This window comes from Cuculus canorus, chromosome 1 (genome assembly GCF_017976375.1).
Source record: "Cuculus canorus isolate bCucCan1 chromosome 1, bCucCan1.pri, whole genome shotgun sequence".
Taxonomy (NCBI): domain Eukaryota; kingdom Metazoa; phylum Chordata; class Aves; order Cuculiformes; family Cuculidae; genus Cuculus; species Cuculus canorus.
In genome coordinates, this window is record NC_071401.1 from 77,027,840 (window position 1) to 77,053,978 (window position 26,139).

Here is a 26,139-nt window from a genome sequence, read left to right on the forward strand (position 1 = left end):
CTTGTTTTCTAGGAAATAAGTACCACCGTCTTCAGGAAAACTTGGGTAGGATTGGTCTTATTTGATGCAGGTATCTTCACTGTCTGTTTGAACTAGTGACATCTGGCCTCCTCCAGAGCCAAAAGAATACAGAGTTAAAAAGTCACTTCTACAGTATAATCTATCTGACCTATACAGACAAATAATTTCGGACATCAGAAAGTGTAAGAAAAGCACATTTCTCTCAGCTGAGCATAAACACATCCTAGCATGGGTCTGATTTCGATTATCTACCCTGTAGACATCTGTCCTTGATCAGACCATCCCACCCTGGGGTTGCCCAAATTGGACACAGCAGACAAACAACTAGTCATTTTTACATACGCAAAAATGAAATAGAAGACAGTGTCTGTGGAATAAACAATGAAGTGTTTTATTCCTTTTATTGCTGCGATATGAAGTCTGGCTAAGCAAACTAAACAGAGACGGTTTATCAAGTCCTTACCTTTGGGGACAGTAATCTGACAGCCCAGGTCGCAGTCCTGCTGCAACTGATAAAAAGCCACTTCCTGCAGCCGAGCACGCTCCAGCTCTGAGAGGCTTTGAACGGGAACTGACTTCAGCCGAACACTGCGCCCTGACATGCTGTTCCAAGTGAAATCACCCTACAGGAAATCAAATGGAAAAATATGAAGCATCATATGGTATGCACAGTTTCATAAACAGAACCATCCTTTTTACTGCTAGGAAAACCAACACAGATCCTCTTTTCCAGAAGGCCAATTTCTTGGACATCTCTAACCTTCCACATATTTTTGTTTTCCTAAGAGCAGCACTCCTTAAAAGGAGTACAGACATGCAAAACAAAAAGTCAGTTCTGGCTGAAACTATTTAACAAAGTATTGTTGTAAAAACATTAAGATTCCACTAACCAAAAACCACAAAACAGGGAAAAAAAGTCCTTGTTCGCTTTTCCCAGTTTGCTTTCTTTGTACAGTACTCAGTCATCTCTTCAGCTCTTTCCCTGTGCAGTCAGTCTGACAGGCAGACTTCCGCAGGTCTGTGGATAACATGCATCTTATTCCTTGCACTTGCTAATTCTACTCCAGCAGGTTGTTCAGAGTACACAAGCAGAGCTACTTCTCCTTTCTGATATGTGCCATCCTCTCCTAATGACAATATTGTGTTTAGATCAAGATCGACTAAAGGACAAGCTGTTTCACTTTTTTGAAAAGCCATAATAACAACTTATGTGTTAAAATTTATACAGGAAAACAACATGAGATAGGCTGCATCTCTGTAAGGTACCAATTATGTTTGGAAAGTGAATCAAAAGCTTTAGCTGTTCTATCTCCCACCTGCAATAACATATACAAAAAGCTATTCTCTGAGCTAGTAGTTAGCCTGGGTGAGAAAAGTAATCATCAGTCAGAGATGTGCAAGCACAAAGACAAGCTTAGAGACTGACAATTAACTTCAAACAAAAATTTTAGAATTCAAAGCATCATCAAAGAGCACATTTTAGCACTACAAGGGAAGAAATAAAGAATTTGTTTTTCATTCTAACCACGTTAAAGAAAACCCATCAAACTTGTCACTAGGTATAACCTGATGCAGCTACATATACTAGAAAAACTGATGTACATCAGCTGAGCTGTAAAAACAAATCCACCAACCTGCTCTTCATCACAATATGTGAGACTTAAAATTAATGAACTTCATTCTCATTTTAAGTGTTCATTTTCAGTTTAATTTTCAACGTCTGTACCTTCACTGCATGCTCATTTTTTCACCATTCCCTAGGAATTCATCTGTTCTGCACCCACACCTGCAGTCAATGGATGTCCACTGACTTGAAAAGACATTTGCTGAAGCTCCTTATTATGGAAATTGGTAAAATTTGACTTTATGTAGCAGCTATGCACCCTGCTGTACATAAACATCTTTGTGCAAGTTTCCATATATGTTGCCTATATACGTGTATGCATATATATATATGTGCACACATACAACCTGAATATACAACCAGTACATAAACGTACCCATATATGCATACCTATGACTGTATGCGTATATTCATGTATACATGATACCAAAAATCATTCACAAATGTGCAGCAGCATCTAGCAATACAGACCCAAGGAAGTAAACATTAAATATTATTTCCTATGGTGTTTGAAGTATGTTTGATCGAGGAAGCTTTTTTTCATAGCATTTTTTTGTAAGTCATTAGGCAACCATAATAGATAAAGCTGTTATCTCAATGTGAACTGCACATCTGTATACTCAATGCATGTACTACACTCAATACCTTTATATTTATATATATGTGGGCCATACGTGCAAACCTCTGTGCTAACCCACTGCTTGACTATGGAAATTTGTTCCTTCTTTTCTTGCCTCTTCATCTCTTCTTGCTCTTCTACTGCCTTACTGTTGATTAGCTAGATTTAGTAATCTCAAAATAAAGGTTTGCATGGGTGAAACAAGCTGAGCTGACTGGCTTAAATCAAATAAAACCAAAGCAGCAAGAGTCACATAAAACTAATTTGCAAAACTGCAGTAAACATTTACATTTTTTTAGAAAGCTGTTGTCATTTATAGATAAAAGTGACTGAGAACAGAATCCACAAGCAGACAATGTATACTAAGAAACTAATTCCTTTCTAACTCTGACACTGCCATAGAAACTTTACAAGTACAAAAGTATGCAATTCAGTCCTCAGGAACATGTGATGTACAAAATGTTCTACAGTCAGTGGTACAGAGAGAGAAATAGAGGTCTGTATGGTAGAGTTTGGGGATATTTTAACTTATCTATCTCTCTGGGATAAGCATTTTCATAAACAAAAATATCACTGATATCACTGTCTACCATAAAAAATTTCAAACATATTTAATTTTGCAACAGGAATGGGAAGCAAAAAAGGATACTCATTATAAAACATTGAAATAATAGAATATTGAAGACTGTAAATTTTTTTTAGGACAGAGCCCAGAAATGAAGGGGTGCATGGGGCTTTTAGGAATTACTACAAGAGAAATAAGTATTTCTTAACAGAGTTTTGCATGGACATCTGAATTGTTGCTCTTTTTTGAATAAAAATCATCAAGGGCAAATCTAGCTCTGCAGGTAACTCCACATCCTCTGCCTTATCTCTGAGTTAGCTTTCTAACCACAATAAGCCAGCAGTGAGCCGTACCACTGCAATACCACAGCTCAACTGTTAGCCCAGCCAAACCAGTCGAACTCAGACAGAGCTTCCTAGCTGTGGTACAGCCCTGCGTTACATACATTGAAAACTCCACACTTGGGGACCTCAGCAAGCAAGCTTTGCTCAGATTCGTGTGCTTTATATGAACAGAGCAGGCAACTCAGTACTGACTAAGGAATACTATCCTGGCTAATTTTACCTTAATATGGGGGCACTCCACCTCATTTTTTCAAAGGAGGTCAAGGGTTTAAAACCAAATGAAAGAAGAAAGCCCCGAACGAGACTATGAGGGCTGTTCCTTCCAACCAGGTTTTTCCATCTGGCAGTCAGCAAGCTTGCCATATGTCTCTGGCGCTCACTGTGTTGGCCCTGCCTGGCTAAAAGCTGTGGAATGCAAGCTCTGCACCTTCCAACACCATGACAGGTCGCTGTGCAGCAATAAAGAATGTGGAATCACTCTGTCCAGTTTCTGTGCACTAAAAAAGACATTCCTCTCTTACACTCGATGGATTTGATAAAAATCTCTGCTAGGTCACATTAACATAGGTTTTTATTATGCCAATGGCACACATGACTAATTAACTAAAATATTTTTGGAAGACTGTGTTAGGGCCAGTGGAATCTCCTAATCTGCTAAAGAAGAGAGGCTCAATAAACGTTTCCCGGATAAAGTCTGTTTTATTTGGTAAATAAATATCACTATCTTTTATGAGCCAAAACACAGTATTTGATAATTTAATTTATTCAAAGATTCCTATGCTTTGCATGACACATGGTAAATTAAAAGTTTCATCTTCCTTTTACAGCACTGTACAATTTTACATACAACCTGTAGATTGCTGCAAAATCAGCCAGGCTTGGGAGAGGTCCAGAAATGTCAAGCTTCCTTGCAGAAAGGGTGCTCACATAATTACATCAGTCACATCTGCCTAAAGCTATTGTCCATTCTGTGGGGCAACCAAAGGATGGAAATAGCAGGATGGCATATTTTCTGTTTCTCTCTCTATATGAGGAAGAGCATTTAATCAGCCTGCTTCAACTGCAAAATCAGCCTGACACAGTTCCTTGCAGAAGCTTAAGCTGAGCAGAAGATGTTTAAGCAGCAAGTCAGTGTGATTGAAGCTCAGGGTTTTGAAGCTCATGCCCTTATAAGTTCAGACATACATACACAGATTTTTCTCTATTATTTAGATTACAGGACTGTAGATCAGAATGTGATCTGCAAATGGCTCCTTCATCACCTAGACCATAAAAAAACCCCCAAACCCAAAAAAACCAAAACAAACAAAACTAACAACACAAAAAAAGCCTCAGAGAAGAGTGCAAACAGAAATATTGCTCTGGGATGAAGTGATCAGCCTGATAGGACATGGACTGGTAACTGCAAGAGCGCTTTCATAACTGACTTTTGAGAAACCTTAAACCAGACTAAAAGCCTTCTCTAGTTTCTTCTACCAAGCAGTGTCAGTTTTTCACTCATAAGGCTCCAGCTTTAGCTGCATTTTCTGTCTGGCCCACCCACTAACATGTAACATCTTTCCTCCACTCAAACAAATATTTTGCTTATCAGGTAAATAACTAAAATACCAGAGAAGACGACAACTGGCTAACTGCATCTTGTGCCTTTGAAGATTCTACTCACTTTTCCCATATTTCTTGTCCATGGTCATAAGGATATTTTTTTAATAAAATAGAAACTGCAATTTTATCCTTTGAAACAACTTTTTTTTTAAAAAGGGTTGGATGTTTTGTGGTTCTAAAACAGATGTTAAGTGGTACATCCTGACTTAAGTAACACTATGTGCTTAAATTACTCTTAAGCATGTATAAGCTATTTTTGCGTATCTGACCTCTTTCTCTCGAGGTTCCGACACACAGCTGCCTTCTAGTACCTGAAGGGGCCCACAAGCAAGATGGGGAGGGACTTTATCACATGTAGTGATAGGACAAGGGGGAATGGCTTTAAATCGGAAGGGGGAAGATGGAGATTAGACATTAGGAAGAAAACATTGGTGAAATACTGAAACAGGTTGCTCAGGGAAGGTGCAGATGCCCCCTCCCAGGTGATATTCAAGACCAGGTTGGATGGGGCTTTGAGCAACCTGATCTAGTGGAAGTAGTGTCCCTGCACATGGCATGGGGGTTGCAACTAGATGATCTTTAATTCCTTTTCAAACTATTCTATGTTTCTACGTCTTTCAGTGAAATCTCATTCTTCAGGCCTTTCTATAACACAGAAAACAGCTGACAACTGTTGCAAGGAATCCTGAACTTAGGTGCACACCTATGGGTAATGATCGATTTCTGTTGACCTCCACAGAGTTTTAAGCCTTAGTGAGTCACATGGATCATACACAAGGTGGGAAGTAAGAATCCCCACACACAGTGGTTTTAGGTATCACAAATATTAATGCAAGACGCAGGAAGCAATTTTTATCTTACTGTATTATTGTTATCATTAATGACTTTAGTCTACACTTTTTAGGTAAATGCCATTATCAGATCAGCTATCTACTTTTCATTAGCTTTTTGCTCAAACACATTTGAAACCACTAAGTTCAAAATCAAGTATGTCTACTTGTTTTTCTCCTACCTTAACAACACTTAATTATGTGCTTATATTTAGATGAGTCTCCACTATAAAAACATTCAGTATTTTTACACATGAAAAGATTATATTGCAAATAACAAGATCTTAATTCTGTTTGATTAACTATTTCTTTAAGCTTCATGAAACCACATCTCATTGCCACGTAGAAACCTTTCACTTACCTCAGTCATTTATTTCAACTCTCTCTAAAAGTATTTCCAGCCTCTTCAGGCATAAAATGACAATTTCACTGTTGGTACAGATAATCCCTTCTCTCTCTCATTTCCCTGGTGTTGCTGTTAATATGAACCAAAATGGGTTCTGAAGTGAAAGCCAGTCATTCCAGTGCAGCTATACACTCTATCATCTGAAATCAGTACACAGAATACTGTTCTTGACATGGTAAGAATTAAAGAGAAGGGTGAAATAAGCTATGTTAAATTATCACTTTAGCTCTACATGCAGTTAAGGACTGAACGTCTAGTCCTTTACTAATGCCATACTAGAAAACTACCAGTAGATTAATGAAGAGTTAGGAAACAATGGGATGGTATGAGCGTACTACGGTATGACTCTCTCTTCAACCCTATTTTTCAGACGCTACTCCATAGCCAGTGCAGCTAAAGCGGCAGGAAGCACAGTTTTCCAGCTGGCATTACAAACTACTGCAACTGAGGATGCTCTGGCAACTCCAAACACAGCAAGCATCGCACAGCTGCTCCCAAGGGACTTCTGGTATCACAAAAGAATGGAAGCCTTTCAGATTAATGAAATGGCATCTAAATGCTAAACAAATAAATAAATACATAAGAAGAAATAGAGAAATAAATAAGAATACTAAATAAGAAGCACAAGACTTACTGTGTGACGTCAATGCATTCAGAGGAAGATATCTGAACTCAGATGCACAAAGTAAGGGGCCCCAACAATTAATCTTCATTAAGACTGACTGACTTCATTAAGGTCTTTATCTAGGGTGACATCCTGTGCCCCTTGACGTAAGTAGCAAAATTATTACTATAATGTCTCTACTAGGAAGACAGTAAGTACAGTCTAGATGATCCTACACTGCAGTTTGGAGCCTTGCACTACAGCTGTCTTACCTCCTGCTATACCGTACTTATGTGTATTAAATAATGTATGTACAGAAAAAGCTACTAGTTCAGCAAAAAAGATCACACTTTACAAACCAGCAGTTCAGATATTCAGAACTATTTAATGGCTATTAATATAGTCATGGTGTTGCAAAAGACGGATACTTCCTCGCTCCTAGCTAGCACCCTGTCTCATTCCCAAGGCTGGAAATCCACATACTTGGATCAGTACTGCAAGACAATTCCTGCGGGACACTGGATAGCTGGTATTCCCCACAAGGAAGGCAGAATCCTCACCCACAGCAGAAATACTTCATCTAGCAAGACAGCATGAAACTGTGCTCATGTAACAACACCAATTTCAGAGTATCACAATGGTGATTTCCATTTATCATGGGAGGAGCAGGGGGCAGAAGGCCTTCTAAGTTTAGTCTAAGGGTAAACAGGGAGCGGAAGAATGAGCGTGCTTTCACAGCAGCATTAGAATTCCTAAAATAAAGGGAAAAATATTTCCTGTTCTTCTACGATCAACCTCTCCAAGTTTTCCAAATGCCTCAGGTTACTATTTCATGTTTAGCATATTTAAAAAGCATTCTCTTAAAAAAAACAATGTGTACTAGAAATGTATTTCATTCCTTTTCTGTAATTAATAAACATGAACAATGTACCAAGGTACTGCCTAGCAAAACATTCATCCCTAAAATACCCATTCCCTACTGAACTTTTAATACATCTTGAAATGAAACCTCCAGAAGCTATAAAGCCCCATTAAAATGCATCAAAATACATGTTCAGATTTTCTGAATTTCCAACTTCAGCAGATCTCAATATTTTTGGAGGAATTTACCCAGAAGTCCTACAATAGAGCCAGAAAAGGACAAATACTTCTCTGGAGGTGCCAAAATGGAGACAGAACACAAGTGGAGACAGAGTGTATCGTCAGAATCTCATAATGAAGTAAAATAAAATAATTAGTTCCATGATTGCAAGAACTAGGATTCAATTAACAGAGAAGTCTTTAATTCAATGCAAGCCCCTGTTCTTATTGTTTCAAGGGGTTCAAACCAGTATGTCCCCTAAGCTGGTATTACTTACAGAAAGGTTTTTTGGGTCTATGGAAAATCAGATCAGTTGCGTATGCGGAAAACAGCCATTCTTACTACCTACATACCAGGTCTGGCTGGAAAACAACTCCAGGATTTCTTTCTTCTTTTTGCGGGGGAAGTTTAGGTGAATGTAATTTAGTTGATAGTAACGAAATGCAAGACATCTCCAACTATTTACATCTGGAAGCACAATGAGAGCTCTGAGTTACTCAGCTAAGACAGAGGACCCAGAAAGAGGTCTGTACTACCTGGCTTCAAGCAAGCTCTTCAATCAGGCTTTACCCCATCCCAGGCAAGTGCCCTAATCACGAGGCCATGGGCTACTCTAACACATACCCCCCACTACTACACTGAACCTTAGCAGAGATTGTCAGCACCCTCCAGAAGAGCCTGCAAACTCATGATATGAGTGACTATTCTCAGAGCTGACTTGGACACTTCTAACAGTGATTCCTTAGTCACTCCATACTGTGACTGGGTGTGCTTCCTTATGTATGTCCTCTCTTTCACAACACCGACTGCAATAAACATGCTGTAGGAGCCATTTTCTTATTTAAGGAAGTTTTCTTTAAGTCATGAGTTTGTATCACCAGCCAGCAGCGTTGCAGGTGTTAGCAACACAGACTACACAACGCTTCTCAGAGGCAGGGACAGGCTCATTTCAAACATGCAGAAAGTAAGCAATTAGCTTTTAGGGATGAGGAGTTTTCACTTAATTTCCTACATAATCACTCTCACACTATATTCACAGGTGCTAACACTACCTTGTCCTGCACACTGATGTCAGGCAGCTTGGGAGAAGGCTGTACCACTAAGTTCAGTGCTCTGTCAACCCACTCCAGTTCACTGGGACTGCCGTTTCTTGCTTTGGTTTGGGTTTGGTTTTCTGTTTGGTTTTTTTTGTTTATTTGGTTTTGTTTTCTTTTGTTGGGTTTTTTTTAACATCTCGGATATCAATTTCCACCCGCATCAGCAGGTGTTTTGATGACTGTCTCCTGAAGACACTGCAAAGACAATTCTCCACGGAAAAATTCAGAAAATACAGGAAGTCTAACAATTAGGGAAAATACTGTGAGTACAGAGAGGTGGCTTTGCACTCACAAGCCTTATTATCACTTTTCAGCCATGTAATTACCTTTCTTCTGTTTCCTATATACTGAAACAATGTGTGCTCTTTTTAAGCCATGCATAGCAAAGGACAATACTTCAGCTAATTGAGAAGCACTATTTTAGCACTTCTTATAACAAAATATCCTGTTTGCACACGAACCTGCTCATTTGCCATTAAGTTAAATACCAAACAAGAGTTTAAATGTTTTTTTAAGGAACCAATTCAGCTACACTGGATCTACACAAACGATGGATCAGTGTACATACCTGGAAAGAGCACACAGATCCTCATCATGGTCTGTTAGCACGGAGGCTCATTAAGAATGTGGCATTCCCAAGCAAGAAACATAAAATGGATCCACACAAATAAAAACACTGTGCTGCAACATCAGTTTTCAGGAGAAAGGTACATTTCGTAAACTGTCCCTTCAACCTGAGGCACCCCAAGTCCAAACTGCATGCCTCCCAGACAGTCCACAACTTTTCTTTGTTTTGAAGCAGCCCATTTATTTTGGACAGAGAAAGGGAAAAATAGCCCATAAAGTTCCCACTGTTATGAAACACACAAACAATTGCTAGAATTACAAGCTCCTCACAGACCAAGCCAGAAGATGAACAGCTCTGGTCTCTTTCTTCTACGCTGCTAACCCAAATTTAAAAATGCAACAATAACACAGTCATAGCCATAAAACCTGATGCTTACAGAAACTGTTATTTGCAAAACTGAACCTATGCAGCTGCAGCTGTCATGCCATTAGCTTTCAAGAAGCCTTTATACTTAGAATAGTTTGCTCACAACTGCCTAGGTTATAGCGTTTTCATGCACAGAATACAAAGAAGAGGGTAAAAGCATCACCACAGACTTCAAAGTAAGCCACCTGATGAAGCCACTCACACATAAATCAGCCTAATTATTCAGTATGGCTTAAAAAATACGACACCACTTATCATTCCATAGTCTCATTCCTCTGCGTCCACCTATAAAAACAGACAAGGTCATGAAACCGTCTGAAAACAAACAGTATTTGAGGGCTCTCAGTTTGTTGATGCATCTCAAAGACTGGTAAGTGGTCAGCAGTGCCATTTTTTTCCCACACAAGTCAAAGCTGTTCTGTTTTCTTCAAACACAGCTAAAGCATGGAAAAATTAAATCCAATGTCACTGTGAACACCATATTCAGTACATGTACTGTCACGCTTATCTCTACTGCACTACACACAGGATTATTTGGTTTCCTTACTCATTAACTACGTTCATTTGTGTCTTCAGTGTTCTTTATCAGCAAACCAGATTTGAATTAAGAACTTCAATCCGACTACAGCATTTTGTAAAATCAGAACGAGGTAGAATAATGTCCTTGTCTTGAAGCCATCCACCAGAGCACTCAGCTGGAGCAGCAGCAACTCCAAGGACACCTTTTGCTGCCAGAGATCATGAATCTTAAGGAGGGGAAATTTGCTTCCTTTCTCCACTTTGAAATAAGCTGAGAGCACAGCCCAGGGGGGAATGCAGGCACACAGACAAGTTGTGACCGGGTTCTCTGTGTTTTACTCCACAGGACTTGTCCCAAGCCACTGCAAGGAATGGTGAGGAAGGGGCTTGTCTCCTCTCAGAAATCTTTCTCCTCTGTGGCTGTGCAAACTCAAAACTGACTGTAACTCTCCCTTGCCAGGAGTAGCTGGAAGAGTGCTTGATGCAGCTGCTGGGGCTCCTTGGAGCACAGTGAGGAGCACTCAGCGGTTTCTGCCTGACCTTCTCACGCAGTTTGCAGCTTTTTACAACACCTTTGAAAACTTTCTGCTCGAATAGGCAGGCTGGCTCTATTTGTAACACGTTTTGACAGCAGCCACACAGAGCCTGAGCATTTTACACAGTTTGCCAAAGGGAAAAAAAAGCCCAAAACCTTGATAAAGGCACTGCCTCATAAATAATGTCTGTCATGTTCACAACCCCCATACACAATGCTGTCATCTATAGTGTGTGGGCAGGAAGTGTAGGAAAGATGTGAAAAACAAACAGTGAATCACCAGTGATTCTGATGGCAGCTCTGCCCTATGTGGCATTTCACCAAGTCATCATTCAGAGCGACAACTTCGTTGTTCTCAGCTGGCACGACAGCGCTTCATCAGATTGCTCACAGAACAGGAGAAATCATGGGCTAGGGTTCATGGTAAAGGCAAGGGAGATTGTATAAGTATTTTTTTTTCCCATACATTCACCCAAATTCTTCATGCACTTCTAAGATGAGGTAGGCTGAACAGCCTCCCTCCCACTGCCAGGCTACAAGAGCCTATGCTCGCAGCTCAGAAACGCACGCAGCCCTTCCTGGTTTGACATCTTGGCCACCAGTGCAGGCATGGTAGCAGCAAACACAAACATTGGATGCCCCCAATTTTGGAGCCTAATCCAAAACTCAGGGAAATCAATGCACAGGCCTCAGAATTTTCACTGCCTCTTAGACGAGACATCAAATCCTCAAATCATACAGTTCCTCACCTACACTTCCAGTCTCTTTTTAGGCCACTGCCCAGGGCTGAATGCTGCTAAGGACAGCTGGCATGTTCCAAGTTAAGCATCATTCCATACAAGATCTCCAAGGGAAAGAACTGTCTTAGCTGTAAAGAGTGTTGAATAACTTTCTCAGAAAAGTACTGACAGCGATTGTGCTTGCATCACTACACAAACCTAGGGCACTGATGTTAGCTTTCTCTCTCCCTGCCAAAATGCTGTAGCCCAGGATCAGTGCCCTGCTAGTCATCTCATAATTAGGCAGCACAGTTGTAGTTCTTGCAATCTTTCTTCAAAAACAAGTTTCTTCAGCCCCTGTATCCCTTGCATCATTATTCTCCGAGTTTCCTCTAATAAGTAAAATTCTGCTATTCATACCACTGGAAATGGGGACATGTTCCTTCACAAACCCAAACACTGGAATCATAAGATGCAGGAGCTGCCATTTCTAGGCTCTGCACAGCAGCTGCCCTGCAAGCAAAGAATCTAAAAGTCACCAACCATTTTCAGTTGTCTGCGGAAAGAAAATAGACTGGCTGTGAAAAAAACGCCAAAACTAGCTCATCCCTTGTGTATTCATGAACTCCAGGCAAGGTTATATTCCTTACCTCAGATAAAAGCCATGGAAGTACATGGGAACTACTTATTGGAACTATAGGTTGACAGCCAACTGTTTCCTTCTCAGAAACTGAGAAGTCCAGCAGTACTTGTTGAGCTCTGCTTTGAATCGGGGTTCTTCAGCGTATTTAGAAGCTAACAATGTTCTTTGCAAAAAGTCAGGGTCCTTTAGAGTACACTGTCTACACCTACATGATCTTATTTTTATATAATTTCTATTAGCTACCAGTACGTCTGAGGAATTATTTTTTTTCTCATTTGCAACTACTATGTAGTAATGTAGTGCTTAATATTTTAAAATACACTATTCATGGTTGAATGTTATAAAGTACAAAATGTTCACGGTTTACGGGAAGGTTATATAAGACATACCCTATCAGAAAAAAAAATAAAATCAAAGAAAATTAGCTTCTGTTGTCTACTTTGGATTCATTTCTTCCCAGAGCACTCAAAAATATTCATCTTAAACCTTTAAGTTGAGCTCAGCCTAAACTCTCATTGCGAAACTGGTTATGTGATTCTGATATTCTCACTTTGTCATTCACTGATAAGCTGTATGAGACTTTTAATTTGTTTCTCAATTATACAAAATTCTGAGGACTTGACTCTCACTCTATAGTGACACAGGATCAGGAGAATCAAATTAACAAGCAGCTGAGAATTCCTCTGGCTGATCTCTTGTTTCACCAATGACCAATGCTGGCCACAAAAGCCTCACGGGACTGTCAAAAATAGCTTCAGAAATAGAGTTGATCTAAAATTGCATTTTTTTCAGTGGAAAAAATACTCATGAAAGATATGTTTTCTGTGGAAACACAACTGATGGCTTGGTGAAAAAGTTCAATAACGTTTTCAGCTAAGAAAGACGTTTTCAGTCCAAATGGCTCTGGTGCGCCTCTGAGAGCTGTGATTCAAGCACCTTGTGTGCTTGGCTACCTTTCCTCTCATGAGCAGAGGTTCCTGTGACAGACTCCTTTCTTCACCTCCAGGGATGGCACTGCACTGTGACTGTCCCTTATGGCTCATTAAAAATAACCTGAGGAATAAAAAAAGAACCCCAAAACCATCCAGAATTGCTTCCAGGAGACACGGCAAAGCCATTTGCAATAAAAACACATTACATTTTTGTATTTCCACAAAAAGCAATTGAAAAAAGCTGAAATATTCCTGTCTTTCCCGGATTCCTTTCGAACTACACCGTGGAGCCCCAGAGACAGACTGGGCATCCACACTCATGCAAAGTTATACCCATTAAGCTCAGGTGTCACAGTTCACTCAAAAACAGAGAAGTACAACAACTTCTATTAGATTTATGCTCGATGTGAACCTAAGACCTGTGAAAATACAGAAGTGGTAGTAAGTTGCATATGCAAAAAAGGCACTTATAATTATGTCTGAGCTGTCTGGTCCAGTAACCACAAAACATCCTGTCTGCTCCAGAGACTGTCTGTGCCTCACAAATACTAAAAAGCAGAAAGCAAATGAAAAAAAATAATAATAATAAAAAAAAAATCAATGAAATACATTTAACTTGGTATTTTTATCCATGATTTTAAGTGTTACCTACGAGTAGAAACTGATGACTCCAAAAGCAATGGCGTAAGTAATCTGTCAAGTTGTATTAGGCTCTAATAAAAGCCCATACGGTGAGGTAGATTAAGAGAGAACGCATAGCATCATCCCTGTTTCTAGGAAAGGAAAACCTCAGAAGGAGTTGCAGAGACTTTGGTAAGCTGATGGAGAGCTGAAAGGCAATCCTAGAGGCATCAAAGCTGGATTTGCTCAGACATGCTGGTGCTGCTGCTGTGATCTCTGAATAATAGCAGAATAGGATGGTCTATTTTTTTTCCTCAAAGACTTTCAAAAGCAATCAAATGTATTCCAAGTCATTGCAATACCCTGAAACCCCCACTTTATAGCTTTGCTTTTATAAAAGCTGCACAGCAGATTTCCCCTTTATTGAAGTTCTAAAATCTAAGTGCAACAAGCAGCTTTAGGTACGTACAGTCCACACCTCACAAGTTGCTGAATCACAAGGACAAAATTTCCATCACTGGGGCATGTTTCGATTTCTCACTGGCTGAAAGCAGAGCATACACAGAACTAAGGATTCAAATGATGTTTTGGAAAGCGATGCACTAGATTTTAAATGGCGAGAAGAGGGTACAGTAAGGACCTCGTCCAGCTCCCACAGGGAGCAGCACAGCCAGGGAGAAACTCGCAGCAGCTCCCAAACACACAACCAAGGCTCCATGTCCTGTTTCTGAAACTTTAAGGTTGAAGAGTACAGGCCAGCTCCCAAAACATTCGATAAGGCACTCTCCAAATCAAAGACAAACAAACTCTGAGGCAGACTGAAAACCTGTTTTGGGTGAATGAACAGCATGAGAGTGTTGCTGATGCCCCTTTCTTACCCCCCTCTTCTATTTCTTCTCTTCCCCCTCCTTTGCCTCATATGCTTTTGCTGACGACTGCCAGATGCTTTCTGCTCCTATTAAATTCTTTTTAATGGCAATCTAGCAGACGTCCTCAATTCAATTATTTTAATATGTGTTAACTGCCCACAGCAGCTGCTCACCTCTTCTTACTGACATTATTAACACTGTAATTAAAATATACATTAGTCAGCTGAAAGATCCACATAAACGACTTCAAATTTTGCTTTTCATTATCAATTGAGGAAAGTGCTTAGCAAAAAAAGAAGGAACCAAGAATGTGGGTTTTAAGAGCCAGTCTGAGGCTCTTGTAAAAAAAAAAAAAGGCATGCAGACACAGGAAGTTGAAGAGTTTTTACTGCAACATCCTTGTAAAATCAACAATTGCTGGCCATGCACTACCTTTGCTGCTGGGTCTCACACTATCGTTATACAAAGAGCTCCCCGTCCCATGAACATATAAGCAGCATAGCATATTGCTTCTTAACTTTTATCAAACTCTCAGCATCAAAATATCACAGCATTTCAGCTTATTGACAAAGATCTTTGGTAACACAAATCTAGAGAGCAAATTCATTTTGAGGTTTATGGGATTTAAAGAGTTCTTATTGGCATTAAGCCCTTTAATACCTGAAGGGGATTATTTGATATAGCTTGTTAATAATCACAAAGTTTACTCAAGGGAAACCCAAGCCATAAGCCTGTATTTTGTAATAAGAGGAATTATACACTTAAGTATCATTGCAATGCGCTTCTAAAGGGCTGTGGATGAATTTTAGTTGATCGCCTTAGACAAACTCTGTTTTCTGCATCCCCAGGGATATCCTACAGGAGCTGCTACACTTTGGTGGAGTTGGGGGGTGGCCTACCATGTGCCAACCTACTCTGGAAGTTACACTCACATGTTTTTATATAACTACACCTACGTTCTCACATAAGGGTCTAGCTCTTCACAAAAGTAAGCAAAGCAGCAGGAATTTGTAAGTTTATCTGCAGTACAACAGTTTCCATTAGCTGAAGTTGTGGCTATTTGCTCAGAACCAGAGAGGGAAAGAAAAAAAATCAATATAAATAAAATTCTTCAAGAGCCTTTACTCAGGTCTGAGGAAGTCAACAGCTGCATCCCATTCAAAAAACAGAACAGAACAAATATTCTCAGCCAAGTTGAAAACTGGGTACATTTCTAAAAGATGACATTTATTTTAAAGACATTTGTAACTGTCACATCTCACAGCATTTCTACAAGTTAATTTTGTGATATTTGGTATTTGCTTTACAGTTTTATCTTCAGGACTATGTGGAAATATAGGCGGATCTCAGTGTATGTATTTACATAAGGAAAACATAAAGCTGCAGCCATGGCACAGAGGAGCCTGCAGGTGTACTCTGTGTGCTTTTGTAAAGCAAGAACTTGAGAAAAGACACACAAATGAGCTTTTTAACTCCATCTGATGACCTTAAAGCCATTTTCACCACTCTGCTTTTCCTGGGACACATGCAGTTCCTCCTCTGAAGTATACAGCTAGAATTTCTGGCAACAGGAAAACCATGGGCAGCTCCCCAAGCTGCCTCTTCCCCAGGGGTAACTGGGCTACAGCAGGACAGAGCTGGCACGTTTCTGCTGGTGGAAGACATCTAAGGTAACACCATCTGGACTGCTCTCACCCTTTCTGTCTGCACTTCTGTATTTGAGTAGCTAGTTATCCACACAATGCCAAATGAAATCTCCTTTAGCAGTATTTGCTCCTAGTACAGCTCTGGGTCACACAGAAACATTCAATATCTTACAGGACTGACACATTTAATGAAATACATGACCCTGGCTGAATAAATTACATACACTATATACAAGAGATGTTTTGGTAAAGATGGACACAAATACTCAATAATCCTTGCAGATGGAAACGGGGAAAAAGAAAGAATTAAGTATCTGTTAAATGTACAACTTCATGTTTATTATTCCAGAAAAGGCCATTTCCCTCAAACTTCTCCATTCAAGCACTCTACTGAATAAACAGTAAAAATGCTTTTCCTCTATGATTTCTCACAGCACAGAATTAACGAAAGAATATGTTACTGCTGTTATTACTTTTATTATTATTATCCATACGTCATTCAGTACAGAATGAACTAGCTTATCCTTGAGGAATCCCTTAGACTTTGTGAAGTTTTGCCCTTTTGATTTAACAGAGTAATTAAAGCAACAATGGCAAAAGTGCCAAGTAATTACGGAAGACAGATGAGCTATGGGGTAGACCAGACCTACAGCAGGATTGCTTTCAAAATACAGGCATCTCTGTGTAGACAGATATGCTACGTACCACTTCCAACCAATGGTGAGAAACAGGAACTTCCAGGGAAGCAATTCATTTCAGTTGGTTTACAGAGATAAGAATAAAACTCTAGAAATGCCCTTTTCCCCACTTTCTCACATCCAGGCAGGGAGTCTATACTGACCAGCTCAGAGGTGTATGTCTACACTGTGGCTATATTGCAGTGAGATCAGATTAATTCCACCCTTAAATACCATTTTCCCTGGCTGCTGAGCAATGATAATTTCCTCCAAGCTTTGACCTTTGCTAGCAAGGCAGAAAGAACATGATGAACACACTTATCAGAGGCCATCTCCACAGCTGCTTGAAAATAACACAGGTTTTTGTGGCAAATTTGCCAAAAAATTTCCCAACGCCAAGTGCTTGTTCAGCTGTATCCCCTCTCGTGGCCCCTGAAACGAGTGGTTCTGACTAAGCTCAGATGGACCACCATCACTGCACCAATCCACCCTTTCAGAATGCAGACCATGCGCCAGTTGAAGCTATAGCCCTCGTGATGCTCAGAAAATAGCTCAAGGTCATTCTTCATTTTATTCATTTCATGCCCAGCATTGGAAATGCCAGCTGCAGAGTAACCCGCTTTTGCTTAGTTCATTGCCTACTGTAATTCCCTTAAGTCCAATTGCCATTTATAGCGATGAGGCTGGGTGGAGCATCCCTGGGAAGAAGGAGATCACAGGCTGCATTCTTCAGCTGCTCCAAGACTCTTTTCCCCTAGGAACTGGGCACTCACTGTCTTATTACGCAACAAACATGAGTCGGTCACAATTTTTAATTATATTACTACTGTTCTTCAATTAATTTGGTGCTAACCTCTACAGGGATAGTTTCCAGCTCTACAAAAATTTACCCTGAAAATCATCCCAATGAGTTCTGTTACTAAGGAGGTGAACTTCCACAAAAATGAGCATCAGATTTGCAGTAACTTCACTGAAAGTAGGATCATGCTTTCCACTCCCTCCCTCCTCATCTCAGTACAGAGCATAAAATACCAAATGAAGCAATAATACAGACATCATAAACACTGATGTGTTGAACTAAAAGTTGAAAGGCATTGTCGTGTTACGTAACTAATAGTGAGTAAAAGAAAACAATATAAATTATTAACAGCTTAAGCTTCCCTGCCTTTTACTGTCTTTCAAAAACCTACCCATAACCCAACACAGGAAAAGAGCCAGAGCTCTTTCAAGTCCACTAGGGACTTGGTTATTGCCAGCCTGTCCTGTACAGGAGGAATTCAGGTTATAGCCGACTACAAGGCAAAGCAAGAAATAGAGAAATGCAAAGAACATCTATAGACTGCAATAATACGGTTAACACTGTCCTCCTAACACACCTTTTCCAAACTGTTAAAACTGCCTTCTATCTGAAAGCAAACCAGAAGACAATAGTAAAAATACCATCCACAATTCACATTTCCAAGGGTACTCTGTTTAAAAGCAAACTGACTCCCAAGTTGCTCTTTCCAAAACAAGCCTTTTTTTTTTTTTTCTACTAGTTAATAATTACAGAAGAATTTTTTCAAGTTTATTGATGGTGAGAAAGAGAAGTACAGTTAGAGCATTATTTTCTTGTAGAGAATTGAAATAACACTTTTTCCAGATTTCCACAGAAATGTTCAGTGGAAAATTGCCTAGTATCCTCAAACATTTCTCTCTGAAAATTTTACTCTTTCCTTCCCATATAGACTTCTATGGATGTGCAGAAAAGCACAGAATAACACAATATGCAATCTTTAAAGCACATTGAAACACTCATTTCTGACATCTGAAATGTCAGCTTGTATCAAATGTCAGACCACATTTATTATAGAGTATTCCAAGCCAGTAAAGATTTCCTATCAATCTAGGAAGTGTTGAGTGTTTGTTTTTTTTAATATTGTTTCCTAGCATTGCTTCAGATGAGAATCAACAAGTCCTAATTGGATCAGTCCTTTTATACAAATAATTGCACAACAAAGAGAGGAGTAAACTCCTGAACTCAAGCCTTAACCTCTAAGGTAAAAGACTAAGATGCCAACTATTAGAGCATGACTGTGTGTCTCAGGTTCTCATTTATTTTCAATTATTCTAGTAGTTACAGCAGCAATTCTAAGAGTCATCCATCATGTCTCCTGCTAAAGACCTCTTTACAAAATGTGCCTACTTGTTTTTTCACTGTACCATGGGTGAGAGGATAAGAAGCATTTCAGACTGTGCAAGATAAACAGTTTCAAAAACTTTAGATTACCGAGATAAAAACTTTCTCAGAAACAAAAGGGAGAGAGGGCAGGAAGGGGCAGAAAGAAGGGGAAAGGAGAGGGAAGAGGCAGTGACCCAGCTCATTTATCTCACTGGAGAAGAAAGTCAGGGATAAGTTCCAGACTAGCTAATCATTTCAACCTTATCACCTCACACAGATTACTTAAGTTTGCCTTGCATTTTACAATACGAATTAATATGTGATGTTACTGAAGTTAGCGATGAGCTAACCACCCATCCCACTACATTGCCACTGTCCTTTTGGAAGGATGTCCCTGCAACCGACAAAGAACTCCTCTCCAAAGGCAGAGCTGACAGCCTTCAGCTCAGCCCAGTGTCCTCCCCCTTAAAGGCGCTCATTGCCATCCTTGGGACTCAGAAGTGAGCTGAAGGGAAAGTCTTGAAGGCACACAGTCAACTCCGGTGTCTCCAGCTTAGGGTTTCTAACTGTGTTTTCCTATTTTTCTCCAATATTTTTCAGGACTCCCACAAAAGGAAAAAGGCAAATGAGAATCTAAACACTATTGATATCACAAAAGAATACAAGGACTGTCATTTATCTTCTGCTCAATACCTCTTCTGTATTACAGTCTACTGTATTTCAGAGGCAGTATGGTTTCAAAGATCATCGCCCTTGATAAACTGCATGTTCCCTGTTAACCCACGAGTTGCCTAACCTGTGGTGAATTACTTGAAGCTATTCCAGAAAATGTCTGTCCAAGCTGTATTGCACCAGTCAGTAATCCTGAGGGATGACTTTGTCCTGCTCCCAAATTCTGCTGTCATCAAACATCATGACCTCTCAGCAGACAACTATTCTGCTGTTTAATGTAGTCCTGGGCTGCCCATACAGCCAGATGTCCAAGATGGATTGCCTTTGCAATTTCCAAAATTTATATATGTACTTTTTTTTTTTTTCTTTGCCCTGACTAAGACAAGAAGCACAAAAATCTTCCGATAGCCTACTGGTCTGTGTACCTACAGCTGCTTAGGTTTACACTACGCTGGTATTAAATCAGCACAAATATGCTTGAAATACTGAAACAAGAAAAGTTTTTGTAACAAAATGCTTGAAAGGTCAGCTTGTACTACACTGCTGTTGAAGAAAACACATTACTAATCAGGACATTACTGCATGTTTTCAAGTATCTTGTTTCATAATTTAGGACTCACATTTTTAATGTAAAAATTACACTGAGTGTTTGTTTCCCACTGACCTTACCACCAGATTTGCTCATTCCAGTTTGAATTAATAAGGCTATTAAATCATTTTGCATTTGTCCTTCTGTGACCACAATAAGAATTTGCTTCTTCGCTCTTAGTGACACTACAGACTTCTTTGTATAGAGGGTACCCTTCATAAAAAGCCATATCTTCTGAATAGGTGAATGCCAGAGAGCATTTACCCAGCTAACTGCATTTTGCTACTACCCAAAGCCAAGGATAGAGAATTTATTTGCTCTCTTGACAGCCACCATAGATTTTCAAACTCCACAAGCCATGAAACATTCACCTAAGCTTGTAGGTTTTGAGTTGTGTTGGATCTAGTCCTCTTTTCTAAATCTTGGACTCTGCTTCTCCAGTGAAACAACACAGGGGAAATCAGTGTGGCACACAGATACAGCTCGGGTTCTGCAGAAGTTGTAAGGATTTTTTGAGAGCAGGGATATCAACATAAAATTTGGAAGGAGACACGTGTGTGTTTGCATGCATATTTGCATCTGCAATGCAAAGGCAGCTTAGGAGAAAAATGCTGTACATTTAGAAGAGCTCATTATCAAAATAGTATTAACAGAATTAAAATATTCAGTTGTTACAGGCTGAGAAGCAGAAAAAGCTATTATAAGGATGAATATCTTGCAGCTTTCTCCTTCACTCCTCTACCCTCCCCCTCCCCACTTCCCACCCAGGCTGAGTTACTGTATGCCTCTAATGGAGCTTGGGCAGCCTGCAAAATTCCCACTGCACTCTAACATATTAGCAAACAAAACTGAAAACAAAACAAACTACTGAAATTTGTAACACATTGTAACAAGTTGTTACCTTTTTTTTTTATTGGCTACATATTTAACAAGTTACAATAAAAAGGTACTCACCTTTGTATGGCCTGAGCATAATGAGAGCCATGTAGGACACAGTTAAATGGTCTTTACAAGGTGGAATATTTTCCAGTAGGTTAAGAAGTAACCTCACCTTACTAGCACTGCTGTGACAGTGAATATTCTCAACTATTCTTGTTTGTATGGCACTGCTCTCTGAAGATTTTATAAAGGTTTATAAGCACTGGTGGGACCACTTGTATCTCAAGGAGGCACCAATCCCAATGGGATACCGAGGCTTATCACTGCTGGTAAGGACAATTGACCAAGACCACAGGTACTCTTTGCTTAGGGTTCAAGAGAAGAGCTGAGTAATCGTTCAATTTCCATTCAGGATAGAGAAAATCACAAGCCCATAATTGGAGGCTGAAGTTTATATCATCAAAGTACACGTGCCTGTGCTCGTGTCCTGGCAGCCACCCAGTTGGCAAGGAACAGCCTTAATACATACTATTGAATGCCTCCCTATGCAGCGGCCACATCCAAATGGTCTGTCATGAATAATCTCTGGTCTGTACTAACTCCATAAGCAAGAACTACACTGGAGAGTTGGTCTAGAGCTCAGCTACACCAGAGACACTGGTGATAACCCAAAGCACAGACAATCAAGCCCCAGCACTGGAGGATGCTCTCTGGCATGGTCTAATCTATCCATGTAGACATGGCCAAAGAGAGCAGACCAGGTGGCAGAAGGGCAGATACACCTGCACTCATGGCATTTATGCATCTCAAAGAATGTTACTCACACTCTGCAATATGCCCCAAGTGAGAGGAGACATGACGCTGAACTGTCAGGGGTGAAGCAAAGGGATGGAGAAAGAGAACTATCTCCTTTGTTTACTTTGTTTCTGCAGTTTTGCTAGACCTGTGCTGCCTACTGCCTGACCTCAGGAACACAAATAAGAAAGGAAGGGAGAATCTGCCTGTGACTGATCAGGTTAATTCTTCAAACTTGTACAAAAAAGGTAACATCAATTTTTTTGTTTTATTTTGCCTGCCCAAGGAATACGAAATACTTCCGTAAGAACGAACTTGTTTGTGCATCATATATTAGCAAATATATGACTAAAGACAAAAAATAACTAACACTTATCATTAATATCAGTGCTATACCATTAATTAACATTAATTAAAGGCAAGTCTTTCCAAGGAGCTCTCAGTCCTACTGACTGGGTCACACTGCTCTTAAAAGTGGCTGAGCTTCATCTAGATTAAAGCCAAATAACAGAAGACTCAGTGTAGCCCAAGTCAGACAAGTCTATTTCTACAAAGCTGATTTATACTTTTGCTATCATTTGATGTTGTTTTCTTATAAAGCAGACACTGCAGTTGCCTATCTAAAATTACCTAGGAAGTTGTAGGCTCCAGTTAACAAAGACAGACGAAACTACTGGTATTATTTACAGGCAGTGGTAAGTACTTCTTTCTCCTACTTGCCAACCACACCACAGTCAGTGGGACTTTATGTCCAAGCAGTTACGCACAAGATGACGTGTGCTGTTTGATGACAGCCAAATCAGTAAATCTCTCAAAATACAAAGGATATCTTTCCTTTAGCCATCCTGTTGTATACAACTTGCAACAAATTTGACTGTTGGCAGTTCTCAGCTCCACAAGAGCACAGTAACAGTGCTCCCCTCACTGCACATTTTAAACTAAACCCAGCTCAGTATATTTTTCTATTTTCATACCTGCACAAGTCTTCTGATACCACGACAAAAAAAAAAAAACCCAAACAAACAAACAAAAAAAAAATCCCAAAGCATGAAGGACTTTTTCCCACTGTCTGTGAGCCCCTCTGTCCTGTTCTCCTGGGACAAGAGAGCAGCTTGACATTCTCCTCAACATTTGAAAGAGAAATCAAATAAGCAGGCCTATGATCTACCCAATTTATTTTCCTACTTGAAGAAGCATAAGAATGAACTGTATCTTCCCACCGACTCTTTTTCCTTTAGCCCAGAGAAAATGATCTTTCCAAGGGAAGAGCTACTTTCCCCCACTCCTTGGCAGGATAGAGAACCTGATCCCATTGCTCCTTGAGAAGCAACAGCAGAATGCAGATTCTCATCTCCAAAAGGAAAAGCAGATCAACAGTGTTTAAAGCACTAAAAGGCTCTGCGCAAGCAAAGCGGAGCAGCAAGTTTAGGCTGCATATGGAGGACTTTCTTTAGAAAAAGAGCACGAGCTCTTAGGAAATTTGCACAGGTGAAAAAGATAAGGTAGTTAGGGTTCCTCTGTCAGTTAATAGAGGTGAGCATTATTCACCTAATGCTTTTACCTCAGCTAACTACTATTCAACTAAACTAGTGTTCATCCCGTTCTTTTCCTACTTAATGCAGAACATTAACATCAACTTGTTATTAAAGAATGCTCACACAACATAGAAATTATAAGTCATCAAAAACCTTTGGGTTGATCTACACTGCTATTGCATATTATTTTTCATGGTATGAAAAAACAACTGTAACACACTATACCTTACTCAGCATTTCTGCAACATTCTTCCTTACTGAGACTTTAATAAGGTCAAGGTAATAAAATTGAAAACATCAGTTAAAAATTAAAGCTGTAGCTTCATCTCCCTCACCATGAAAACCTTGGATTCTTTTGTCCTGAATCTTCACACCAGGAAAATAGAATCACCATGTCTGGCTGGCAAAATACATACCTAAATATTCCAGAAGCAAAGAAGTTTATACATCAAAACTGAAATTTTAGTCACAAAATTATTTTTTCTGAATTTATTTCTGAATGTTACCAAACCACATAGTTAACTTAAGTCTGTTTTCATGACCTGACATAGTACTATTAACACAGGACACGGCCTGTATTGGCTTAGTGTATGAAAAGCAAACTATCTTATTGCATTCCCAGCTCCGATACCAAGAACAATGGAAGACCTCCAGGCCTTATTTTTAAAGGCATGAAGTCATTAAGCACTGGGGAACAAAAAGCGTTTCAGAATGTGATCCAGATGCATGACTTCACCTGTCTACTCTGCTCTTCCGCTTCACTGCATTGAGTGAGGATGTTCCCTGTATGGAGATCTGGGTACTCACTTTGGGCAATGCATAGGTAACAGTCCTGTGATTGCTTAAAACTGTATGCAAATGGATGCTAATCCTTCTCCAATACCTAATTTCGAAGTCTTCGAAATTTTTTCACTGAAAACCTATTATTTCTTAATGCAATGAGAACAGGACAGATTCCTATAGTGGAAATCTCAATCCCTCCCATTTCTTAACTGTGCTCATGGCAGCACTGTGAAAGCCTGACCTTCTTAACTTTGATGTACACTTTTGCAGACAGGTCACTTTAGATAATGCTTGTAGCAAGACACCACACTATTATAATAATAAATGATATGTGAATTATAAGATATAAAATTCTGTACTCTCTGAATAAAATTACATTAAGATATATAAAACAGCCAGGAAAAGCAGAAAAGAAAAGTGTAACTAGTGAGAGAGTGGTCTTCAAGGCAGCTCTTAAGTAAATATTTTTATCAATTTATTTCTTGAAATCTCCTGTTAGGTTTCACACAAAACAAACAAACAAACAAAAATAACCAAAACACAAATAAAACAAACCAAAAAAACAAACTATGAAAAACCCACCAACCCTTAAAATACCATGAGAGCATAAAACTCAACACAGTAAGAAGGGATCATGCACAGCTCTCAAATATTTTTGCAGATTGCTAAAACTTATTGCTGTTTTTTTAAGGCTATGACTGCCCCCACATTCCTCTCAGAATCTACTAAAGCTATGCTGTTGGCAAGTATTGCTACATTACTTTTAAATGGCATTTAGTCCTTTTGCTCTTGCTACTAGTGAACTGGGCTTCAGAATTAAAGGGAACTGCCTTCAGAAATTGCAGAAACAACGGAGACCAAAACCAAAAAAAAGTTCAAACATTTGCATTCTGTTTCAAGATAAATTAAAAAATCCAAAGGAATTTTATCAGCAATTTGCTGTTCCCACCGAAGACTTCATAATGAATGATTCAGCTTTCCAAACACATTGCAGATTTGTCCTCAATATCTACAGACTACTTATTTTAATTCAGTGAGACGCTAATACATGAGCATTGTTTTTTTCTGATATAACAATAGCCAAACCAATATTTTTTCCCTCTTGTTACAGACACTAAAGTTTGAGAAAGATGGAGGGCTGGATCTTAACCACTGTCTTCCTAGGTGGAACATTTGCCACACCAATGAGTATTACAGTCACGTTACGACTACAATAATTCAGTCCTCAGTTTTCTTAAGCTCAACAGCAAATACTCTTCTTACTTTGTGATGCAACATCAACCATACACACAGAGGACTATAAAGCAAAAATTACAAAGGACAGAATGAGGCTGGACCAGGGTTAATTTTAGCAGACCTCTTGGGAAAGCCTTGTCTGATCCATGAGACTGTGACACCAGCTGTGGAAGAAGCCTTGGTGCCGAGAGCTGTCCTCCAGCAGCGAGGGACCCCCCAGAGCAAGGACCTATCTAAACCCCCCACCACAACCCTGTTCCACATGGTTCACCACAGCATTGAGTACATACAGCTAGCTGAGACGTCAGTCAGGGAGCTGGAGAGTACCCTTAGCATAGGGTCACACAGACACATCCTGCATGCATAGAAGAGCATTAGTAAAGAGTCTCCCATCTTGGTCTAAGGCTTAACAGACACCATTTGACAGCTCTGCAGTGTGGCCAGCAGGACCAGGGAAGTGATTCTGTTCCTTTACTCATCACTGTGTTCAGTTTTGGGCCCCTCACTACAAGAAAGTCATTGAGGTCCTGGAGTGTGTCCA

General features: G+C 39.7%; 1 protein-coding gene across 5 annotated transcripts in view; it reads right to left on the reverse strand.

Annotated features, from left to right (window-relative positions):
* Nucleotides 1-26,139, reverse strand: part of ARHGAP6 (Rho GTPase activating protein 6) — a 327,693-nt gene that overhangs the window by 60,723 nt on the left and 240,831 nt on the right. For all 5 annotated transcript variants that reach the window (XM_054050938.1, XM_054050944.1, XM_054050951.1 and 2 more), the window contains exon 2: nt 485-644. In XM_054050938.1, coding sequence (XP_053906913.1) covers nt 485-644 — 160 coding nt within the window. The remainder of the gene's footprint in view (nt 1-484; nt 645-26,139) is intronic.